The 18646-nt window shown below is 40.8% G+C and overlaps 1 protein-coding gene across 3 annotated transcripts in view; it reads left to right on the top strand.

Moving 5' to 3' along the window:
• Nucleotides 1-1249: 1249 nt before the first annotated feature.
• The window catches only part of LOC111156127 (FAT atypical cadherin 4), a 179872-nt gene continuing 162475 nt past the window's right edge, over nucleotides 1250-18646 (top strand). For all 3 annotated transcript variants that reach the window (XM_022516792.1, XM_022516772.1, XM_022516781.1), the window contains exon 1: nucleotides 1250-6564. In XM_022516792.1, coding sequence (XP_022372500.1) covers nucleotides 1393-6564 — 5172 coding nt within the window. In that variant the 5' untranslated portion in view covers nucleotides 1250-1392. The remainder of the gene's footprint in view (nucleotides 6565-18646) is intronic.

Raw genomic sequence — 18646 nt, 5'->3', positions numbered from 1 at the left:
TGTTTCAGCGACGGTCGCTGTGTGTGCGTGCGTGCGTGTGTGTGTGTGTGTGTGTGCGCGCAGCGGGGAAGAGGCGGGGAGTGTGAGGGACCAGCCGGAGGTTGAGAGCGGCTCGCTGAGCTCCGGCTCCACAGCCGTACAACCTTCATCCCGGGCAGGCGAGAAGGAGAGCGCTGACAGGCGCCGTCCGGAGCTGCCGCGGGCGCCGCCACAGCCCCGCGCCGACTTCCCCGCCTCCACCGCCAACGGCGAAGGAGAAAGGGGGAGCAACCGCCCCCCGCCCCAAACAAAAAGGCTTGTGGATTACAAAGTGAAACTGACACGGGACAATAAAGGCAAAGATAACGGGGGCAGGGGCGAGGCGCACTGGAGTGGGCTTCTGACGGGGGCCGCCGGAGAACGATCCCCCTGGCATGGTGAGGGGAGGGGACTCGGGGACCGCGCGCCGTTCCTGCTCGACCCCTGCGAGGCCGAGAAGAAAGGGGAACGGACCTACACTCGATTTGGATGTACAAATAATGAGACTGCAGGCACCTCGGCAGAGGTAAAAAACCAAAACCAAAACAAAAATGCTGAAGAGCCCTGGATGGTGCCTGCGCGCGACCACCAGCTCGAAGCCGCAGCAGGGGCGGCGGCGGCGGCGGCTGGAGGAGAAGGGACGAAGCTGAGCGCTCCTGGGTACCGGAGCCCTAGCTCCAACGCGAGCGCCTGGAACGCAATCGCTAGCGGCCAGCGCGCAGACGCCGGCGCCCGGGCCTCAGCGGCCACTTCTGCAGCCGTGTCGAAAGGGGCCTCGCAGCTTGTTATTGAGGAGTGAGGACTCGAGGAGATCCCTCGTCTCCAGCTTTTGGGAAAGGAATTCTATAATCTCCCGGGTCGCACCGCCCCCTCCCCCGTGCGCAATTGTTCTTGCCACACATCTCTGCCGAGGTTCGTTCTTCCCTCTTCAGTTTCTTCGCCGTGGGTAAGTTCTAAAGTTTCTGGAGACAATTGTTTGCAATGATTCCTCATATACCTTAAATACAGGCAACCGCTCCCAATCCACACCCACCCAGGCGAAAACGCTCAGACTCTGGATTCAAAAAACAAAGTGAAGGGGGGAAATGTAGGAGGTTGGAGAAACTTTTCTGGGAATTCATCAGCGCACAGGAGTGTCCCGCGGAATTCCTTGCGGCTTTTCGCCCGGGCATCTCTCTCGTACTGTAAGTCCAAATGGCTACCTGGAGCCTTTCTCTGACGCGATTTGCTTCTGCTGGGCTGGAGGTTCTTTGAAATAGCAGAGCTCTGAGAGCCATCGGCTGCACTTTTTGCTGGGGCTACTTAATCCCTGCTGTTATTCTTTTTGCTTCACTCTTCCTTCTTTTTATCACACCGTTCCAGGGAGCCAGGACCATGGACTTAGCAGACAGGGCGCCTGGACGCCCATGGCTCCAGCTGCCCCCTCTATCAGTATTTCAGCTCCTTCGAGTCTTTTGGCTGCTATCACAGCTCCCCGGGCCGGCCCAGGTCAGCGGGGCCGAGCAGCGCCAGGTGTTCCAAGTGCTGGAGGAGCAACCTCCCGGCACGCTGGTGGGCACCATCCAGACGCGCCCCGGCTTCACCTACCGGCTCAGCGAAAGCCACGCCCTGTTTGCCATAAACAGCAGCACCGGGGCCCTCTACACCACCGCCACCATCGACCGCGAGAGCTTGCCCAGCGACGTGATCAATCTGGTGGTCCTTTCCAGCTCTCCCACCTACCCCACCGAAGTGCGAGTGCTTGTGCGGGACCTCAATGACAACGCCCCCGTCTTCCCCGATCCCTCCATCGTGGTCACTTTCAAAGAGGACAGTAGCAGCGGGCGCCAAGTCATCTTGGATACGGCCACCGACTCGGACATCGGCTCCAATGGTGTGGACCATCGCTCTTACCGCATCATCCAGGGTAACGATGCGGGTCGCTTCCGCCTGGATATCACCCTGAACCCGAGCGGCGAGGGTGCGTTTCTGCATCTAGTGTCCAAGGGCGGGCTGGACCGCGAGGTCACACCGCAGTACCAGCTATTGGTGGAAGTGGAGGACAAGGGTGAGCCGAAGCGGCGGGGCTACCTGCAGGTAAACGTGACTGTGCAAGACATAAATGACAACCCCCCAGTTTTTGGCAGTTCCCACTACCAGGCGGGGGTGCCTGAGGACGCCGCGGTGGGCTCCAGCGTCCTCCAGGTGGCGGCGGCGGACGCGGACGAGGGCACCAATGCGGACATCCGCTATAGACTGCAGGACGAGGGGACTCCCTTCCAAATGGACCCAGAAACGGGGCTTATCACCGTGCGGGAGCCCCTGGACTTCGAGGCCAGGCGTCAGTACTCGCTTACCGTGCAGGCTATGGACCGAGGCGTGCCTTCCCTTACTGGGCGTGCCGAAGCGCTCATTCAGCTTCTAGATGTCAACGACAATGACCCCGTGGTGAAATTCCGCTACTTCCCGGCCACCTCGCGCTATGCCTCTGTAGATGAGAACGCTCAAGTGGGCACTGTGGTGGCTCTGCTCACTGTGACGGACGCAGACTCACCCGCGGCCAACGGGAATATTTCTGTGCAGATTCTAGGGGGCAATGAGCAGCGCCACTTTGAGGTGCAGAGCAGCAAAGTGCCGAATCTGAGCCTCATCAAAGTGGCCAGCGCCCTAGACCGCGAGCGCATCCCTTCTTACAACCTCACAGTTTCGGTCTCTGATAACTACGGGGCGCCCCCTGGCGCAGCGGTCCAGGCGCGTTCTTCTGTGGCAAGCCTTGTGATTTTCGTAAATGACATCAATGACCACCCTCCTGTCTTTGCACAGCAAGTGTACAGAGTGAACCTGAGCGAGGAGGCGCCCCCGGGAAGCTATGTGAGTGGAGTGTCTGCCACTGATGGCGACTCTGGTCTCAATGCTAATCTGCGTTACAGCATCGTCTCTGGCAATGGACTAGGTTGGTTCCACATCAGTGAACATAGCGGCCTGGTGACCACTGGAGTTGCCGGGGGCTTGGACCGTGAACTGGCTTCTCAGATCGTATTGAACATCAGTGCTCGGGACCAGGGGGTTCACCCCAAGTTTTCCTATGCCCAGCTTGTAGTAACTCTCCTGGATGTGAATGATGAAAAGCCAGTATTTAGCCAGCCAGAAGGGTATGATGTGTCTGTGGTTGAGAATGCCCCAACAGGGACAGAACTACTGGTGCTTAGGGCAACTGATAGAGACCTGGGTGACAATGGGACAGTGCGCTTCTCCCTGCAAGAGGCCGAGACTGACCAGAGATCCTTCCGGCTGGATCCTGTGTCTGGAAGGTTGAGTACTATCGCCTCCTTGGACAGAGAGGAGCAAGCTTTCCATTCCCTGTTGGTTCTGGCCACGGATCTGGGCTCCCCTCCCCAGTCATCAATGGTTCGCATAAATGTGAGTCTCCTGGATGTGAATGACAACAGTCCTGTGTTTTACCCAATCCAATACTTTGCTCATATTCAGGAGAATGAGCCTGGAGGAAGTTACATCACTACAGTATCTGCCACTGACCCAGACTTGGGTCTCAATGGAACTATCAAATACAGTATATCCGCTGGGGACAGGTCTCGGTTTCAAGTCAATGCTCAAAGTGGGGTTATTTCTACCAGAATGGCCCTAGACAGAGAAGAAAAAACAGCCTACCAGTTGCAAATAGTGGCTACCGATGGTGGCAATTTACAGTCTCCCAACCAGGCAATAGTAACCATCACGGTACTGGACACTCAAGACAACCCACCTGTATTCAGCCAGGCTGCCTACAGCTTCGTGGTCTTTGAGAATGTGGCTCTGGGATATCATGTGGGTAGTGTGTCTGCATCCACCATGGATCTCAATTCCAACATCAGTTATCTCATTACTACTGGGGACCAGAAAGGTATGTTTGCTATCAACCAGGTCACTGGGCACCTTACCACAGCGAGTGTGATTGACAGAGAAGAGCAATCCTTTTATCAGCTGAAAGTAGTGGCCAGTGGGGGCACAGTGACTGGAGACACTATGGTTAACATAACTGTTAAGGATTTGAATGACAACTCTCCCCATTTCCTTCAGGCTGTAGAGAGCGTAAACGTGGTGGAGAATTGGCAGGCCGGTCACAGCATTTTCCAAGCCAAAGCTGTGGACCCTGATGAAGGTGTCAATGGCATGGTACTCTATAGCCTGAAGCAAAACCCCAAGAACCTGTTTACTATCGATGAAAAGAATGGTAATATTAGTTTGCTAGGACCCCTGGATGTTCATGCTGGTTCCTACCAAATAGAGATCTTGGCATCTGATATGGGTGTCCCACAGCTCTCCTCTAGTTTCATCTTAACAGTTTATGTCCATGATGTAAATGACAACCCACCAGTGTTTGATCAACTTTCTTATGAGGTCACCCTTTCTGAGTCAGAGCCCGTGAATTCTCGATTCTTTAAAGTGCAAGCTTTTGATAAGGATTCAGGAGCAAATGGTGAAATTGCATACAGCATTGCTGAAGGAAATACAGGGGATGCTTTTGGCATATTCCCAGATGGTCAATTGTATATAAAAAGTGAACTGGACCGTGAACTTCAAGATAGATATGTTTTACTGGTTGTTGCTTCTGACAGAGCAGTGGAACCCCTTAGTGCTACTGTGAATGTTACTGTAATTTTAGAAGATGTTAATGATAACAGACCTCTTTTTAACAGTACCAATTACACGTTTTATTTTGAAGAGGAGCAGAAAGCTGGGTCATTAGTAGGCAAAGTAAATGCTATAGATAAAGACTTTGGGCCAAATGGAGAAGTAAGGTATTCCTTTGAAATGGTGCAGCCAGATTTTGAGTTGCATGCTGTTAGTGGGGAAATTACAAATACTCGTCAGTTTGACAGGGAGTCTCTTATGAGACAGAGAGGGACTGCAGTGTTTAGCTTTACAGTCATTGCAACAGATCAGGGGCTCCCTCAGCCTCTCAAGGATCAGGCCACAGTGCATGTTTACATGAAGGACATAAATGATAATGCTCCCAAATTTTTAAAAGACTTTTACCAAGCCACCATATCAGAGTCAGCAGCCAACCTGACACAAGTTTTAAGAGTATCTGCCTCAGATGTCGATGAAGGTAATAATGGACTTATTCATTATTCTGTAATGAAAGGAAATGAAGAAAGACAGTTTGCTATAGACAGTACCTCTGGTCAGGTGACACTAGTGGGCAAATTAGACTATGAAGCAACACCTGCCTATTCCCTTGTAATTCAAGCAGTGGATTCAGGTGCAGTCTCCCTCAACTCCACCTGTACCTTAAATATTGATATTTTAGATGAAAATGACAATACCCCTTCTTTCCCTAAATCAACACTGTTTGTTGATGTTTTGGAAAACATGAGAATTGGTGAACTCGTGTCCTCTGTTACTGCAACTGATTCAGATTCAGGTGACAATGCTGATTTACATTATAGTATCACTGGAACTAACAACCATGGAACTTTTAGCATCAGCCCAAACACTGGGAGTATTTTCCTTGCCAAAAAATTGGACTTTGAGACACAGTCTTTGTACAAATTAAATATAACAGCAAAAGACCAAGGAAGGCCTCCTCGTTCGTCTACAATGTCAGTGGTTATACATGTGAGGGACTTTAATGACAATCCTCCTAGCTTTCCTCCTGGGGATATTTTCAAGTCCATTGTTGAGAACATTCCTATTGGAACGTCTGTCATTTCAGTGACTGCACATGACCCTGATGCAGACATTAATGGGCAACTCTCCTATACAATCATTCAACAGATGCCCAGGGGCAACCACTTTGGCATAGATGAAGTCAAAGGCACTATATATACTAATGCTGAAATAGATCGGGAATTTGCCAATCTCTTTGAGTTAACCGTAAAAGCCAATGATCAAGCCGTGCCTATAGAAACGAGACGCTATGCTTTGAAAAATGTGACCATCTTGGTCACAGACCTCAATGACAACGTTCCAATGTTTATATCACAAAATGCCCTTGCTGCAGACCCTTCAGCTGTGATTGGTTCTGTTCTGACAACGATAATGGCTGCAGACCCAGACGAAGGGGCAAACGGAGAAGTGGAGTATGAGATCATCAATGGGGACACAGACACCTTCATTGTGGATCGTTATAGTGGAGACCTGAGAGTGGCTTCAGCACTGGTGCCTTCTCAGCTGATCTATAACCTCATAGTTTCAGCAACAGACCTTGGCCCTGAAAGGAGGAAATCAACCACTGAATTGACCATCATTCTTCAGGGCCTTGATGGACCTGTTTTTACTCAACCCAAATATATAACTATTTTGAAGGAAGGTGAACCCATTGGTACCAATGTAATATCCATAGAAGCAGCTAGCCCTAGAGGATCTGAAGCCCCAGTGGAGTATTATATTGTTTCAGTTCGTTGTGAAGAAAAAACAGTTGGACGCCTCTTTACTATTGGACGACAGACTGGCATAATTCAGACTGCAGCCATTCTGGACCGGGAGCAAGGAGCATGTCTTTACCTCGTGGATGTTTATGCCATAGAAAAATCAACCGCTTTTCCCAGAACCCAGAGAGCAGAGGTAATGATTTTGTAGTCATTTATGAATTATTTGTTGATGTGCCTTTTAGAAAGATTGTTCTCTCATATTTACTTTCTATAATGATTTAACTTCATTGTTTCTATTACTGACAGGACCATATAAAATGTTCTGTCACAAAAAGAACAAGAATCACATAAAATTGAGCTTTCATCCTGGTCAAAACCAAACAACAAACAGCTTATATGCTTTACCTCATAGCAATCATATGCATAAGGCCAGGGAGAAATCTAGCCATTTCAGAAGTGGAAAAAAAAAAAGCTGAATCAATGCACTAACTAGACACCTCTCAGTAAGGAAGTCTGCTAGAGAATGGGCAATTGCAGACTAAATTTCTGTTCCAAAACCAAAAACTCTGGTAGAAATCAGCATTAGAGCAAAGCTTTCTGGGAGGAGTGGCAAGACAGTACCGACTGGCAGTTTACATCAGGATAGTATTAACTTTCACATCCTCAGCAGTCTTGGCAGTTTCTTTATAGACAGTGACTAATTTTAACGTGCTGAGCCAAGTTTGGGGAGATTCCTGATTTCATCTGCTTTCACATTTGAGGCACCATCTTCTGACTTAGGGTAATCCTCTCTCTTCCCTCTTGTAGGAAAGCATGTAATGTGCTATGAATTATCAGAGATTAGAGGGTGCTTCTTGATACAAATCTGTATTCAGTGCTATGGTATAGGCACATGTTGCTCTGTCTGCTGATGGGTGAGAGATTAGGGTTTCCAGCATATGCCTAAAACATTCCAAGCCTGGCCTTCCCTGGGCTGTACTTTAGGCTACTACCTCTGTGTTGCATTTTCATTGAACTGCTTCCAGTGTTGTTTTGATAATCAACTAGAAATCACATAGCTAGACTCTGGAAAGCTCTTGTTCTCTGTTTTCTGAGCTCCTTTCTCCCTCCTCCTCCCCTCAAAGACATTCTAGTGTCACTCAGCCAAAAACACAAAATATCAAATGTCATTTGGGATACTTGGCAGTAACCCAGACACAATATACTAGTGAGATTGAGGTTTACGTATTTGTTTTCTTGCTTGCTTTATTTGGGGTGGGGAGGGGTGGAGGGTGAGCAGTTTTCTTCATTTAAAATATTCACTTATTATTATTATTACCCTTTTGAATCCCTTGTGATTTTTTTTTTCATAATAGCTAGCTGTAGCTATTCTTCAGATAGAGCAGCATATTCATGGCCTAGAGGATATTAGAGATATAATTAGAGATATAGTTCTTAATAGAGATACAATTCTTAGCGATATAATGCTAACCGGAATTCAGTTTTATCTTATATACATAGCCCTGAAGGGACTTGTAACCCAAATGTCCTCTTTTCCTAATTAGATTTTTAAAGATCTTAACATGGGTCTTACATGTTGAGCTATTTGGTTTAACTTAGGCCATGATTTACATACATTTTTATATTGATATCTGGTTGTCCCTCAAGTTAACTGACCCCCTATTTCTACCTTCCTTCTCTGGGACTATTTATTAGATAAAGAGATTTAATTAGTTAGAAAACTGAAATATTTATTAAAGATAGGCAACTAAGTCTTTCTAGACTTTAGATGAATTTGCTAAACTGTGAAACAAATTATGTTATTGGTTGTTGCTTGGTTCAGTGCATTATATTTTATTAGAACAACATGGAGAATGAGAATAAATACCCATTGGTATCATTAGATTTATTTTGTCTTGGTATTTAATCATTAAATATGCAAAGATTAGCTTGGCTTAAATTTATTAAATAGTGCTGGCTCTGCAGTAGGCATGAGGATCAAAAAATAATAATTGTAAGTCATTTTGCTGGTCATAGGGGATAGTATTCCTGTTACTTTTTAAATATCAAATAACATCAATATAAAAAATTGTTCATATTTACTACACCCTATTTATCTAAAAATCTGGGGATAATTCATTATGGTGATTTTTTTTTGTTAAGAAAAAAAAAAAACAAAAAAACCCAAAAAACTGCCAGGGTATTTTCTGTGAACTAAAGTGCTGAAATTGTAAACCAAGTTTGAGTTTCCAAGCTCCAACCACTCCTATAATTAAAAGCAAATGTGTTTCTCCAAAGAATATTGAAAGCAGTGGTTGGGAGCTAGAATTTCATGTTATTATTGGTTGTATCTTTCAAGTATATACAGTAAAGTTCTTTTTTCCTTCTGCTCAAACAATTAATTTACTGTGATTGTGCAAAAATAAGTTATGTTACCTCTGGTTGTCAGAGGTGATTTTTCAGTTGTTTGTTTTCAAGTGCAAACTTTGTTCCAATACTTTTTTTTTTTTTTTTTTTTTTTTAATTCATGTGCACTGATAGGGCTCTGGGTTGCTTACTTAGGTTTCTGGCTAGAGTCATAGCTGATCATTCCATGGGCAAGCAGAGGGTCAGTGGGTAAAAGAGAAATGATTTAATCTGCATTCTTTTTTAAGCTCTGATGCGTGTGGGGAGAGCAGAGGCCTGTGGCTCTGATCTTGCTCATTCCAGAGATCTTTCCAATTGTATACCTTCACTCACTCTCCTTATCATATCTAAACCTTTGGCCTGAATAGGAATTCTTCAAGGATGGCTTCTGAGTTGCAGACACAAGGTTTATTATAGTTTTGTGTTTTGTGTCTTTGTATGCTTGGATGAATCTTGATTATGTTAGAACAGCTAGAGACTGTGGACTCTGAGAAAGAAACTGAGGGTTTTGGAGGGGAGGGAGTGGTGGGGGGTTGGGTGAGCCTGGTGGTGGGTATTAAAGAAGGCACGTATTGCATGGAGCACTGGATGTGGTGCATAAACAATGAATCTTGGAACACTAATAAAATAAAATAAAATAACAAAAAATAAAATGGATTAAAAAAGAACAGCTCATATAAAGTTTGTACCATTTTTCTGGGTTCAAGAAAAAATAGGGATGCAGTCCTTCAAAAGACATTTCTTTTTTAATATGTGTTGTATAGAAACATGCAATTTAGGGACTTCATTGTACCTCAACAAAGCTGGAGGTTTTGTTTCATTGATCTTTGTTATCTCAGAGTCTAGTATATACCTGTGGTATAGTGCTCGCTTCGGCAGCACATATACTATACCTGTGGTATAGCAGGTGCTCAGTACATGTTTGTTAAATGAGACGGTAGAAGAGTTAAGACCAGAATATGTTTTCTTTTGTATCAGGAATAACTCAACAGAGAGAAGCTGAGGGAACAGAGGAAATTAGTAAACTTGATTTTGATCATGAATTGAACTAAGGACATAAAGACATGCCAATTATGTCTGTTGTACAAGTGAATTGAAAATTGTCAGAAAACTCAGAAATGAAGGAGAAACTTAGGTGGGTGGTCTTACATGGAACTTAGGGTTTAATGGAAGGACATACTATATATGTGTCCAGATCACAGTTCTCAAATTTGTCAGTCTTAGTACCCCTGTATGCTCTTAGAAATTGTTAAGGACTTAAAAGAGCTTTTGTTTAGGTGTGTCTTCTCTATCAAAATTTGTCATTTTGATCATAAAACTGAGAAAAAAATTAAATATTTATTAATTTGTTTAAAAATCATATTAAACACACATTTTTACTTTATTAGAAAACTTTATTTTCCCAAACTTAAAAAGTAATGAAAAGAGATATTATTTTGTATTTTCATAAACACCTTTAATAGATGGCTTAAGATAACACAGCTGGATTCTCAAATCTTCATTCCATTGTGATAAATTATTTCAGTTAAAGCAGATGAAAAGAATCTATCCTCACTCAGATCTATGAAATTGGATAAGGGAGATATACTTTGGTATTCTTTTCAGATAATTGTTGATTTTCTTTTTATACTACACCAGAACTCCACAAGTGGCACTTTCTTAAAATTTACTTGGAATGTAGAATTTGAAATCCTATCAGTGAACTTTTTATACTTTGTTACATAAAAATACATTGATCTATCTTGCATTTTGAATGGATCTTTTTTTTTAACTATTCATGATTTAGAAATATCAAAAATTGATCATTTGGAAAATATTGTTATAAGTGCTCAGAATCTTTTTTTTTTTTTTTTTTTTAAAGATTTTATTTATTTATTTAACAGACAGAGATCACAAGTAGACAGAGAGGCAGGCAGAGAGAGAGAGAGGGAAGCAGGCTCCCTGCTGAGCAGAGAGCCCGATGCGGGACTCGATCCCAGGACCCTGAGATCATGACCTGAGCTGAAGGCAGCGGCTTAACCCACTGAGCCACCCAGGCGCCCCAAGTGCTCAGAATCTTATAAAAAACTTTAAATATATATTGACTCTCAACTTCATGGCAATGGTTAGAAGTTTTTCAAAATTGGAATTTTTACTCAAAATCTCAAATTTCATTATCAGTAACATATATTATTGTTTTCCTTCAAGTGTCAGGTGCCCTTTGTTCATTTGATAACAAACAAGTATCTGCCACATACTCAAGTCTAAAAAAATATAGTTTCCCTGTCAGTTGTTCTTTCAAACAAAAACTGTATTCCATAAGGAAAACAGCTGGTTTAGCTTGCATTTCATTCACATGCATGCTTTTCTTTGAGACAACTATAGTCCTTAGGTAAAAATTAGTGGTTTAGGTACATTTTACTGTTTGCCACACAAAATATTTTAAAAATTCAGATTTAAGTGCTTAGATTTAATAAATTTAGTAATTTTGCTATTTCTTCAAAAGATTTTCTTCAGTTTTTAAATGAAACTGGCATTTTATTTTTACTGTGAATACCTAGCAGTGAAGAATACAATTACTGCTAGAATACTGGAGAGCTACTGCTTTAATTTGTGCTAAGGCACTAGCAGTTTTACCCATCATTGTTTTTGCACCTCTGGCGTACATGTCAATACAAAGAAAAAGGCAAGTAATGTTGTTCATTATTATGAAGACAGTGTTGACTTCCCAGGCCTCTTTAATGGGTCCCTGGTATGCCTCAAGCCCCATGTTGCACTGAAGAGAACCATTGGTCCAGGTAATGAGATTTTTACATCTCAGTTTAAGAAAAGCCATTAGAAATAGTCTATTAGAAGTGTGTTTATAATATTAGGTGCACAGACTATGACAGTAACAGAAATGAATTTTAGCAATTGGGTAGTAAATTAATTTATTTTCACAGTGAACACCAACAAGATTTCTAAGAGAATGAGAAGACGTTTATAAGATTAGTGCTGAATACCAAGTTTAGAAATGATTGTCTTCTAGAGGGTTTAGAATCAGAGTTAGTGAACCTTAGATTAAACCTCTCTGTATCTTGTGTATCATCCCTCACAGGCAAAAAATAAGCAACAGAACTCAGTAAATAATAATAATTATTATTATGATTAATAATAATAATTATTATTATTACAATAACATTTATCAACTATTGCTATGTTCATTCATTGAGTTAAGTGCTAAGTTCTTGGAGAGTTTACCCTTTGAGCCTCATAACACTGTTAATATCATTTCCACTTCATAGCTCTGGAAATAGCCTCCGAAAAGTTAAATGATTTGCTTAAATTCAGATAGCTAGAAAGGAAAATCACACCCAGTCTGCATACGTCCACTATTTATACTCATACCTACTATTCTAGAAAGCCAGGGAAATCTGTGGTTTCAGTTAAGAGAAGGGCCCTTTACTCTGTAGATATGAGTATGTATGCTTTTAATAATCCTGTTTTCAAACCCTTATTTATTGTTAAAAATCTTTGAATTACAATTCCCTTAGTCTGAACTAAGGGAAATGGCTTTTGCTTGCCTCAATCCTGGCCATCAGCAGATGCTGTACATTTTTATGGGTCAGTTAGTGGTGGTAACTGTCCCCAATTGGGATGTGTGGAAGTGTTTCTAGAGCAGGAACGAAGGGTCAGAATACAAGAGAGGGGGGCTGGAGACAAGTGAAGAGCCCAGGTATTGGTAATCCCTCTTCTAATCCACAGTACCATACAATTTGGAAGTAGATGCTGTAATTTATGAAGGTGGAGAATCCATTTTTAGATTAACAGATGATAAATCTTACTCTCCTAGGAAATATGATAAAGTTGGAGTGGATGGCGAATGAAGATTCTATTAAAGGAGGAAAAGATTTTATTGCTTTTTCTTCTTTTGATCTCCAGAGTATTCTTTTTAAAAAGCAACCTGTGATTATTTTCTGATTTTATTTTGTCTTACTGATATGTTTCCAAATTTATTAAATAAGATATTATGATTCCATTTTCAGGACATGTACAAATGTGTATCACAAACAGCAATATTGATGGCCAGTTAAGCTTATGCTCCTTATTTTTATATGGCTTCGGGATGCTTGATTTGGTCTCCCTGTTTTGGTAATAGATTTCCATGGACATAATTTATCTTCTGATTAATTTATTCTTTCTTTTTTTTCCCCCTTGCCTTTATTAAAACACTAATCATTTTAATTCCTTGTTGTTCCAATAGATTTTGAGGCTACTCCAGGATTATTTTGGAAAGGTATATATGTACTTAGCATTTTGTGGAATCAATTCTTCCTTATATTGTTTACAGCTTGCACTTTGTCATCATTACAATGAAAAACTGCCTAGGAACCTCATTAGTTGTGAGCGACTGTGGAATTAGTGACTGTAAAGGATTCCACAGGACTGAAGGTGTGTCTTGTATTCCAAGAATTAATACATCTAAAGTTCAGCTCTTTATAATACCCTCGAAAGTAGGTAGTATTCAGAATTAGGAGCATGTGAGTGAAACTAGGAAAAGAATAACCAGCAAATAATTTGGGCCAAGATGAATTTTAAAGTCCTTTAAAGTAACCTAGATATAAAATGTGGTAATTTTCTAATGTTTTCAGTCTTTAAGCAGTCTGTGACAACAGTGGCCAATTTTAGTAGAAGGAGAAGGAGAACGTATAAAGAATGAAGACAAGTAAAAGCAATTCTTTAGACAAGTATTTTTTTATAAGATACAGATACACAATATATTATTTATTAACATATATAAGATCATATGTTAGCATATATGCAACCATTATACAAAGACTGTTGGATTTTCTCTGGTGTTAAGATATGAGACAAAATGAGACAATCAATTCATGGAGAAGAAACATAATCTAATTGGCAGATAACTTATATGTGGTAATCAAGAATTGACTACAGCTCCAGTCTTTTCCAGTTTCCAGACATATATCCATATTTAAGAAGCAATCAGTGAGTAAAAACCAAATTTTAAGGAACATTATGAAACACTGAGGAGGGACGCTTGGATGGCTCAGTCGGTTAAGTGGCTGCCTTTGGCTCAAGTCCTGATTCCAGGGTCCTGGGATCGAGTCCAGCATCAGGCTCCTTGCTCAGCAGGGGGAGCCTGCTTCTCTTTCTGCCTCTGCCTGCCACTCTGCCTGCTGTGCTCTCTCACTCTCTCGCTCTCTGAAAAATGAATAAATTAAAAGAAAAGAAAAGAAAAGAAACATTGAGGAAATTTTAATGGACATTGACAGACCCTGCTGGCCAACTGGTAGTTGGGAACCATGGTGTTGTTACTGATTATTTATTTCAGACTATTTGATATTTTTCTGAAATATTTTGTCATTTACAGATGTATGTGAAGTGCTTACATTATGTCAGACAGTGGTAAGTACTGGGTATTATCTTGCCTTCACAATACTCTTGGAGGTATAACAACATCTCATTTTTCAACAAATGACACTACTGAGGCTAGTGAAGGTTAAGTTTATGGAGCTGGTTTACAGTGAAAGCAAGGTTTGAACCTAGCGGTCTGAACCAACAGTATGTACTTTTAATCCTCACACAGTACTGACTAACATTTTAAGAATGGTTGATACTTTCTGCAGTCTCATAGGCATGCAATTTTTGCTGGGTAAAAAGTTGTTTTCATATTTTGATACTTCTTCATACTGGTGATTTAAGAAATACTGGGTAAATTTTAATTTAGGTAATGATCAAGTAGTAGCATTACTCTAGCTCCCTATTAATCTTTATTTAGGTTAGGCTTCAATGAACGGACCTACAATTTGTAAGGTGCTTAAAGTTGAGGTGGGAATATATTTCCATTTTGATTTCTTAAACTTGAGATGGGAATATATTTCCATTCTTCCAGTTACTGCCTCATTTATATTCTTCCCTTTACAGCAAAATTTCTTGGAAAAGTTGCATATACCTGCTTTCTTTCTTATTATCTCTTAAATTTGTCTCATCAGACTTAACTTCTGCCACTCCAATGAATGTTGCTCTTGCCAAGGCCACCATGATAGCCACATTTCTACATCCAATGGTCAGTTCTCAGTGCTCATTGTATACTTACTTCTAAGTCATCATACTGTGGATTTTTCATCCTATTTCTTAGAACAATTCCTTCTCAGCCTCCTTTACCAGTTTCTCTCCATGTCCTTAAATTCTAAATGTTGTAATGTCCATGGAATCCTTGAAAATACTCCTCTTTTCAATGCACACAAATTCTCTTGAGAATCTCAATCTTATGATTTTAAGTAACATATACATTGATGACTCCAAAATTTTGTCTCTACCCTATGTATTTCCCCTAAACCCCATATTTATATAACCAACTACTTACTCATTATGTTTAATTAGTTTCTTAATAGATATTTTAAATAAACATTTCCAAATTTGAGCTTCTATTATCTTCCCCAGCAAAGATCTATTGCACCCCTAATCATCTCCTTCTCAATTGATGGCAGTTCCAATCTTTAATTGTTCAAGTCAGAAAACTTGGAATCATCTTTGACTCCTTACCATCCTATACACAATCTGATTAGCTACTCCTGGATATCTTAAAAATATATCCAGAAACTGGATCATTTCTCATCACTTCTACCATTACTATCTTTTTTTTTTTTTTAAGATTTTATTTGTTTATTTGACAGACAGAGATTACAAGTAGGCAGAGAGGCAGGCAGAGAGAGAGAGGAAGGGAAGCAGAGAGCCCGATGTGGGGCTCTGTCCAAGGACCCTAGGATCATAACCTGAGCCAAGGGCAGAGGCTTTAACCCACTGAGCCACCCAGGCGCCCCCCCTACCATTACTATCTTGATTTAAGACACTTTCATTCTTTCCTTAGATCATTGAAGACATTTTCTTATTGATTTCCAATATCCTTTCCTACTATTTTCTTCCCTTGCTTGTCTGCTTTACCCATACTGGTGTCTTGCTATTCCCAGGACTTGCTGGGAACATACCTGCCTTGGAGCCTTTCCTTCTGGCCCTTCCTTCTGTATAAAATGTTCTTTACTCTAGATATCTATTCAGATAATTTTATCCCATTCGGATAATTTCCTTCCTTTAAGTATCTCACACTGTAATTGAGAATTAATCTTCCTTTACTAACATCACTGTAGCACCATCTCATCCTGCCAGATCTCCATTTCTATGCTATAGTTTTTCATATTCCTCTTCCATAGGATTTAGCAGTCTCCTGAACCAGCCTCTTCTTATATCCCAAATGCTAAATGTTGGAATACCCCTGGAATCAGTTCTCGAAATTCGTCCCTTTCTAATCTATACTATTCTGTTGAGGAGCTCAATCAATCTCATTAATTTCAAGTATCTATCTATCTATCATCTATCTACCATCTACAGTACATGTGTAAGTGTGTGTGATATAATTTACTGATCTATAATTTTCATTATGTTTTACCTGTCTTTCTCCCAGTAGGTCACCCTATGTGACCAGCTCTTGTCAGTTACTTTTGACTTTTTCCCCTCCCATCTCTCCTTACTGCACTTGCTCAGCAGCCACAGTGAGGGCCCCAGGTCCCAGCCTCAGGTGTTCCTGGCTCTGAGTCTTTGTGCTAGCTGTGCCCTCTGCCTGGAGTGCTTGCTTCTTGCTTCCCTCCCATCTTTTCTTTTTTTTTTAATTTTTTTTTAATTTTTTAAAGATTTTATTTATTTGCCAGGGAGAGAGAGAGAGAGAGAGAGAGAGAGCAAGCGAGTACACACAAGCAGGCAGAGAGGCAGGCAGAGGCAGCGAGAGAATCAGGTTCCCTGCCGAGCAAGGAGCCTGATGTGGGACTCGATCCCAGGACCCTGGGATCATGACCCAAGCCGAAGGCAGCGGCTCAACCCACTGAGCAACCCAGGCGTCCCCCCTCCCATCTTTTCTTGAAGTCACCTTGCCAAGTTCTCCTTCCCTTAACCTTCCTTTTTCTCTTTCCTTCTTTTTTTTCTACTTAGACTCTGTCATCACCCAACATAACACATATGTTACTTCTTTATTTTGTTTACGATATGTCTTCTCTCTAAAATATATGTTCCACGAGGGGAAAGGTTTTCATCTGTTTATTACTGCTGTATTCCCAGTACCTACAGTAGGGCTGGCTCAATTCAGACATTCAGTAAATATTTGATAAACTAAGGAATTACTGTTGAACACATTGCAAATAAACTGCTTGATGGCTAGGAACTCAGTCAGAGATGCATGCTGAAGTAAAGGAGTCATTTTTCATATCTCAAGCCAAGCTATGGAGCTTCTTCTGAAATTAGTGAAGCTAGCTAATTGGCAAGGACTGATTTTTTTGAATAAAATGACAGTGGCTGTAGGAGTTGACTGGCTAAGAGCCTTGTAACCCAATATTCAGAAGTCATTAGTGTCTGAGGTACAGTGAGATCACTAATGTTAATTTTATAGATATGTTAGTGAAGTAGAACATTTTTTAATATATATCACAATGTAGCTACACTATTACCATGTCTTCTCATTTTCTTGGAACTCATCTAATTTTGCTTCAGAGGGAAAATCTGAACTTATCATAAACCATGTTGCTCTTGAGCAAACAAATGAATACATAGACACTTTAAGAAATCAGTACTTTCAATATTAATACATTTAGGTACTGTTATTCTTTTTTTTTTCAAATTTACCATCCCTGATCAACATTTGACATCAGCAATATTAGTAAATTTGATTAATAAAATACAGCAGAGAAAATGTTGCTTAATAATTCATTTTGACTGAGGATTAGTTGGCAGAATGTATGCTCTTGATTTGGAAGGATCTCGATTCAAATGTTGTCACAGCTACTCTCATCTTCCTCATCTGTAAAATCTGAATGACAATACTAATTTCACAGATTATTGCAAGGAGGGGTGGAAGATGTACTCAGTGAAGTTTGTAAGTTTCTTCCTCTTTTCTCCAAAGTACAGATATTCACAGACTATTAACATTAAGAAAAAAAAAAAACTTTTATTTCTAAAGTGTTTTGGGGTGCTCCCTTTCTTTTTTCTTGATTTCCCTAACAAGTCTGTAAGAAGGTAATTCAGACATTCTCTCCATCGAGGAAAAGGCAGAGAATTTCATGATTTGTGTGTGGTGATAAATCTAGACCACATCTGGGTTTTTCTAACTTTGGTCAAACATGCTTGACATTAAGCCATATTGTCCAGTCTGTGGTTAAATTAATGTTATTTATCCAACCACCATCTTATTGTTGTTGACATAATTCAATAATAGTTATATTCCCTTAAGTGAAGTAATTTATTAATCCAGAAACTTTGTTGAGAAGCTTAGTTGCTTAAGAAACATTAAAATATTAGATTGTCCATTGTCCATTTCATTTTTGAAGCCTTATCTTTGAGTTAGATGGAGAATGTTCGTCTCGCCATTTTTCAGTGATGGTGGTGAAATATCAAGTACCATGAAATTGTGTGTTTATTTGTGAATCTATTTTGAAAATAATTATTTTAATCAGCTACCTAATGCAGTCCTCTTAACTGAAGTCAAATTTTCCTCATCAAATGAAGGTTAAACACTTTTATTCAAAACGATTTTGATTTTTATGAGACATATAAATTCTGGTAACTTCCTAAGTGAGAGTTTTGTAATTCATAGTTAAAACATTTCCCTGAAAAGAAAAATATTTTGCTACTTACTGAAAATTTCAAAATAAGCACATGCCCAGAGACAATGGGCTTCCCTCTTGGTTGGTGCAGTATTCTATTGCATATAACTCTATGGTCAAAATAATTACAGTTTATATTTATGTATACCTCCCTTCTACTCTACAATAGATTTGAAGCAGTTTGCAATAAAAGAAAAAATAATTTAATGAATCTCTTATTTATGTATGTGTATATATTTTTTTCTAAAACTAGGGGCCTAAGAG

This window comes from Enhydra lutris, unplaced genomic scaffold (assembly GCF_002288905.1).
Source record: "Enhydra lutris kenyoni isolate GAN:26980312 unplaced genomic scaffold, ASM228890v2 scaffoldscaffold3, whole genome shotgun sequence".
Lineage (NCBI taxonomy): Eukaryota > Metazoa > Chordata > Mammalia > Carnivora > Mustelidae > Enhydra > Enhydra lutris.
Note: the sequence above shows the minus strand (reverse complement) of the source record. Positions and strands in the feature narration are given on the sequence as shown.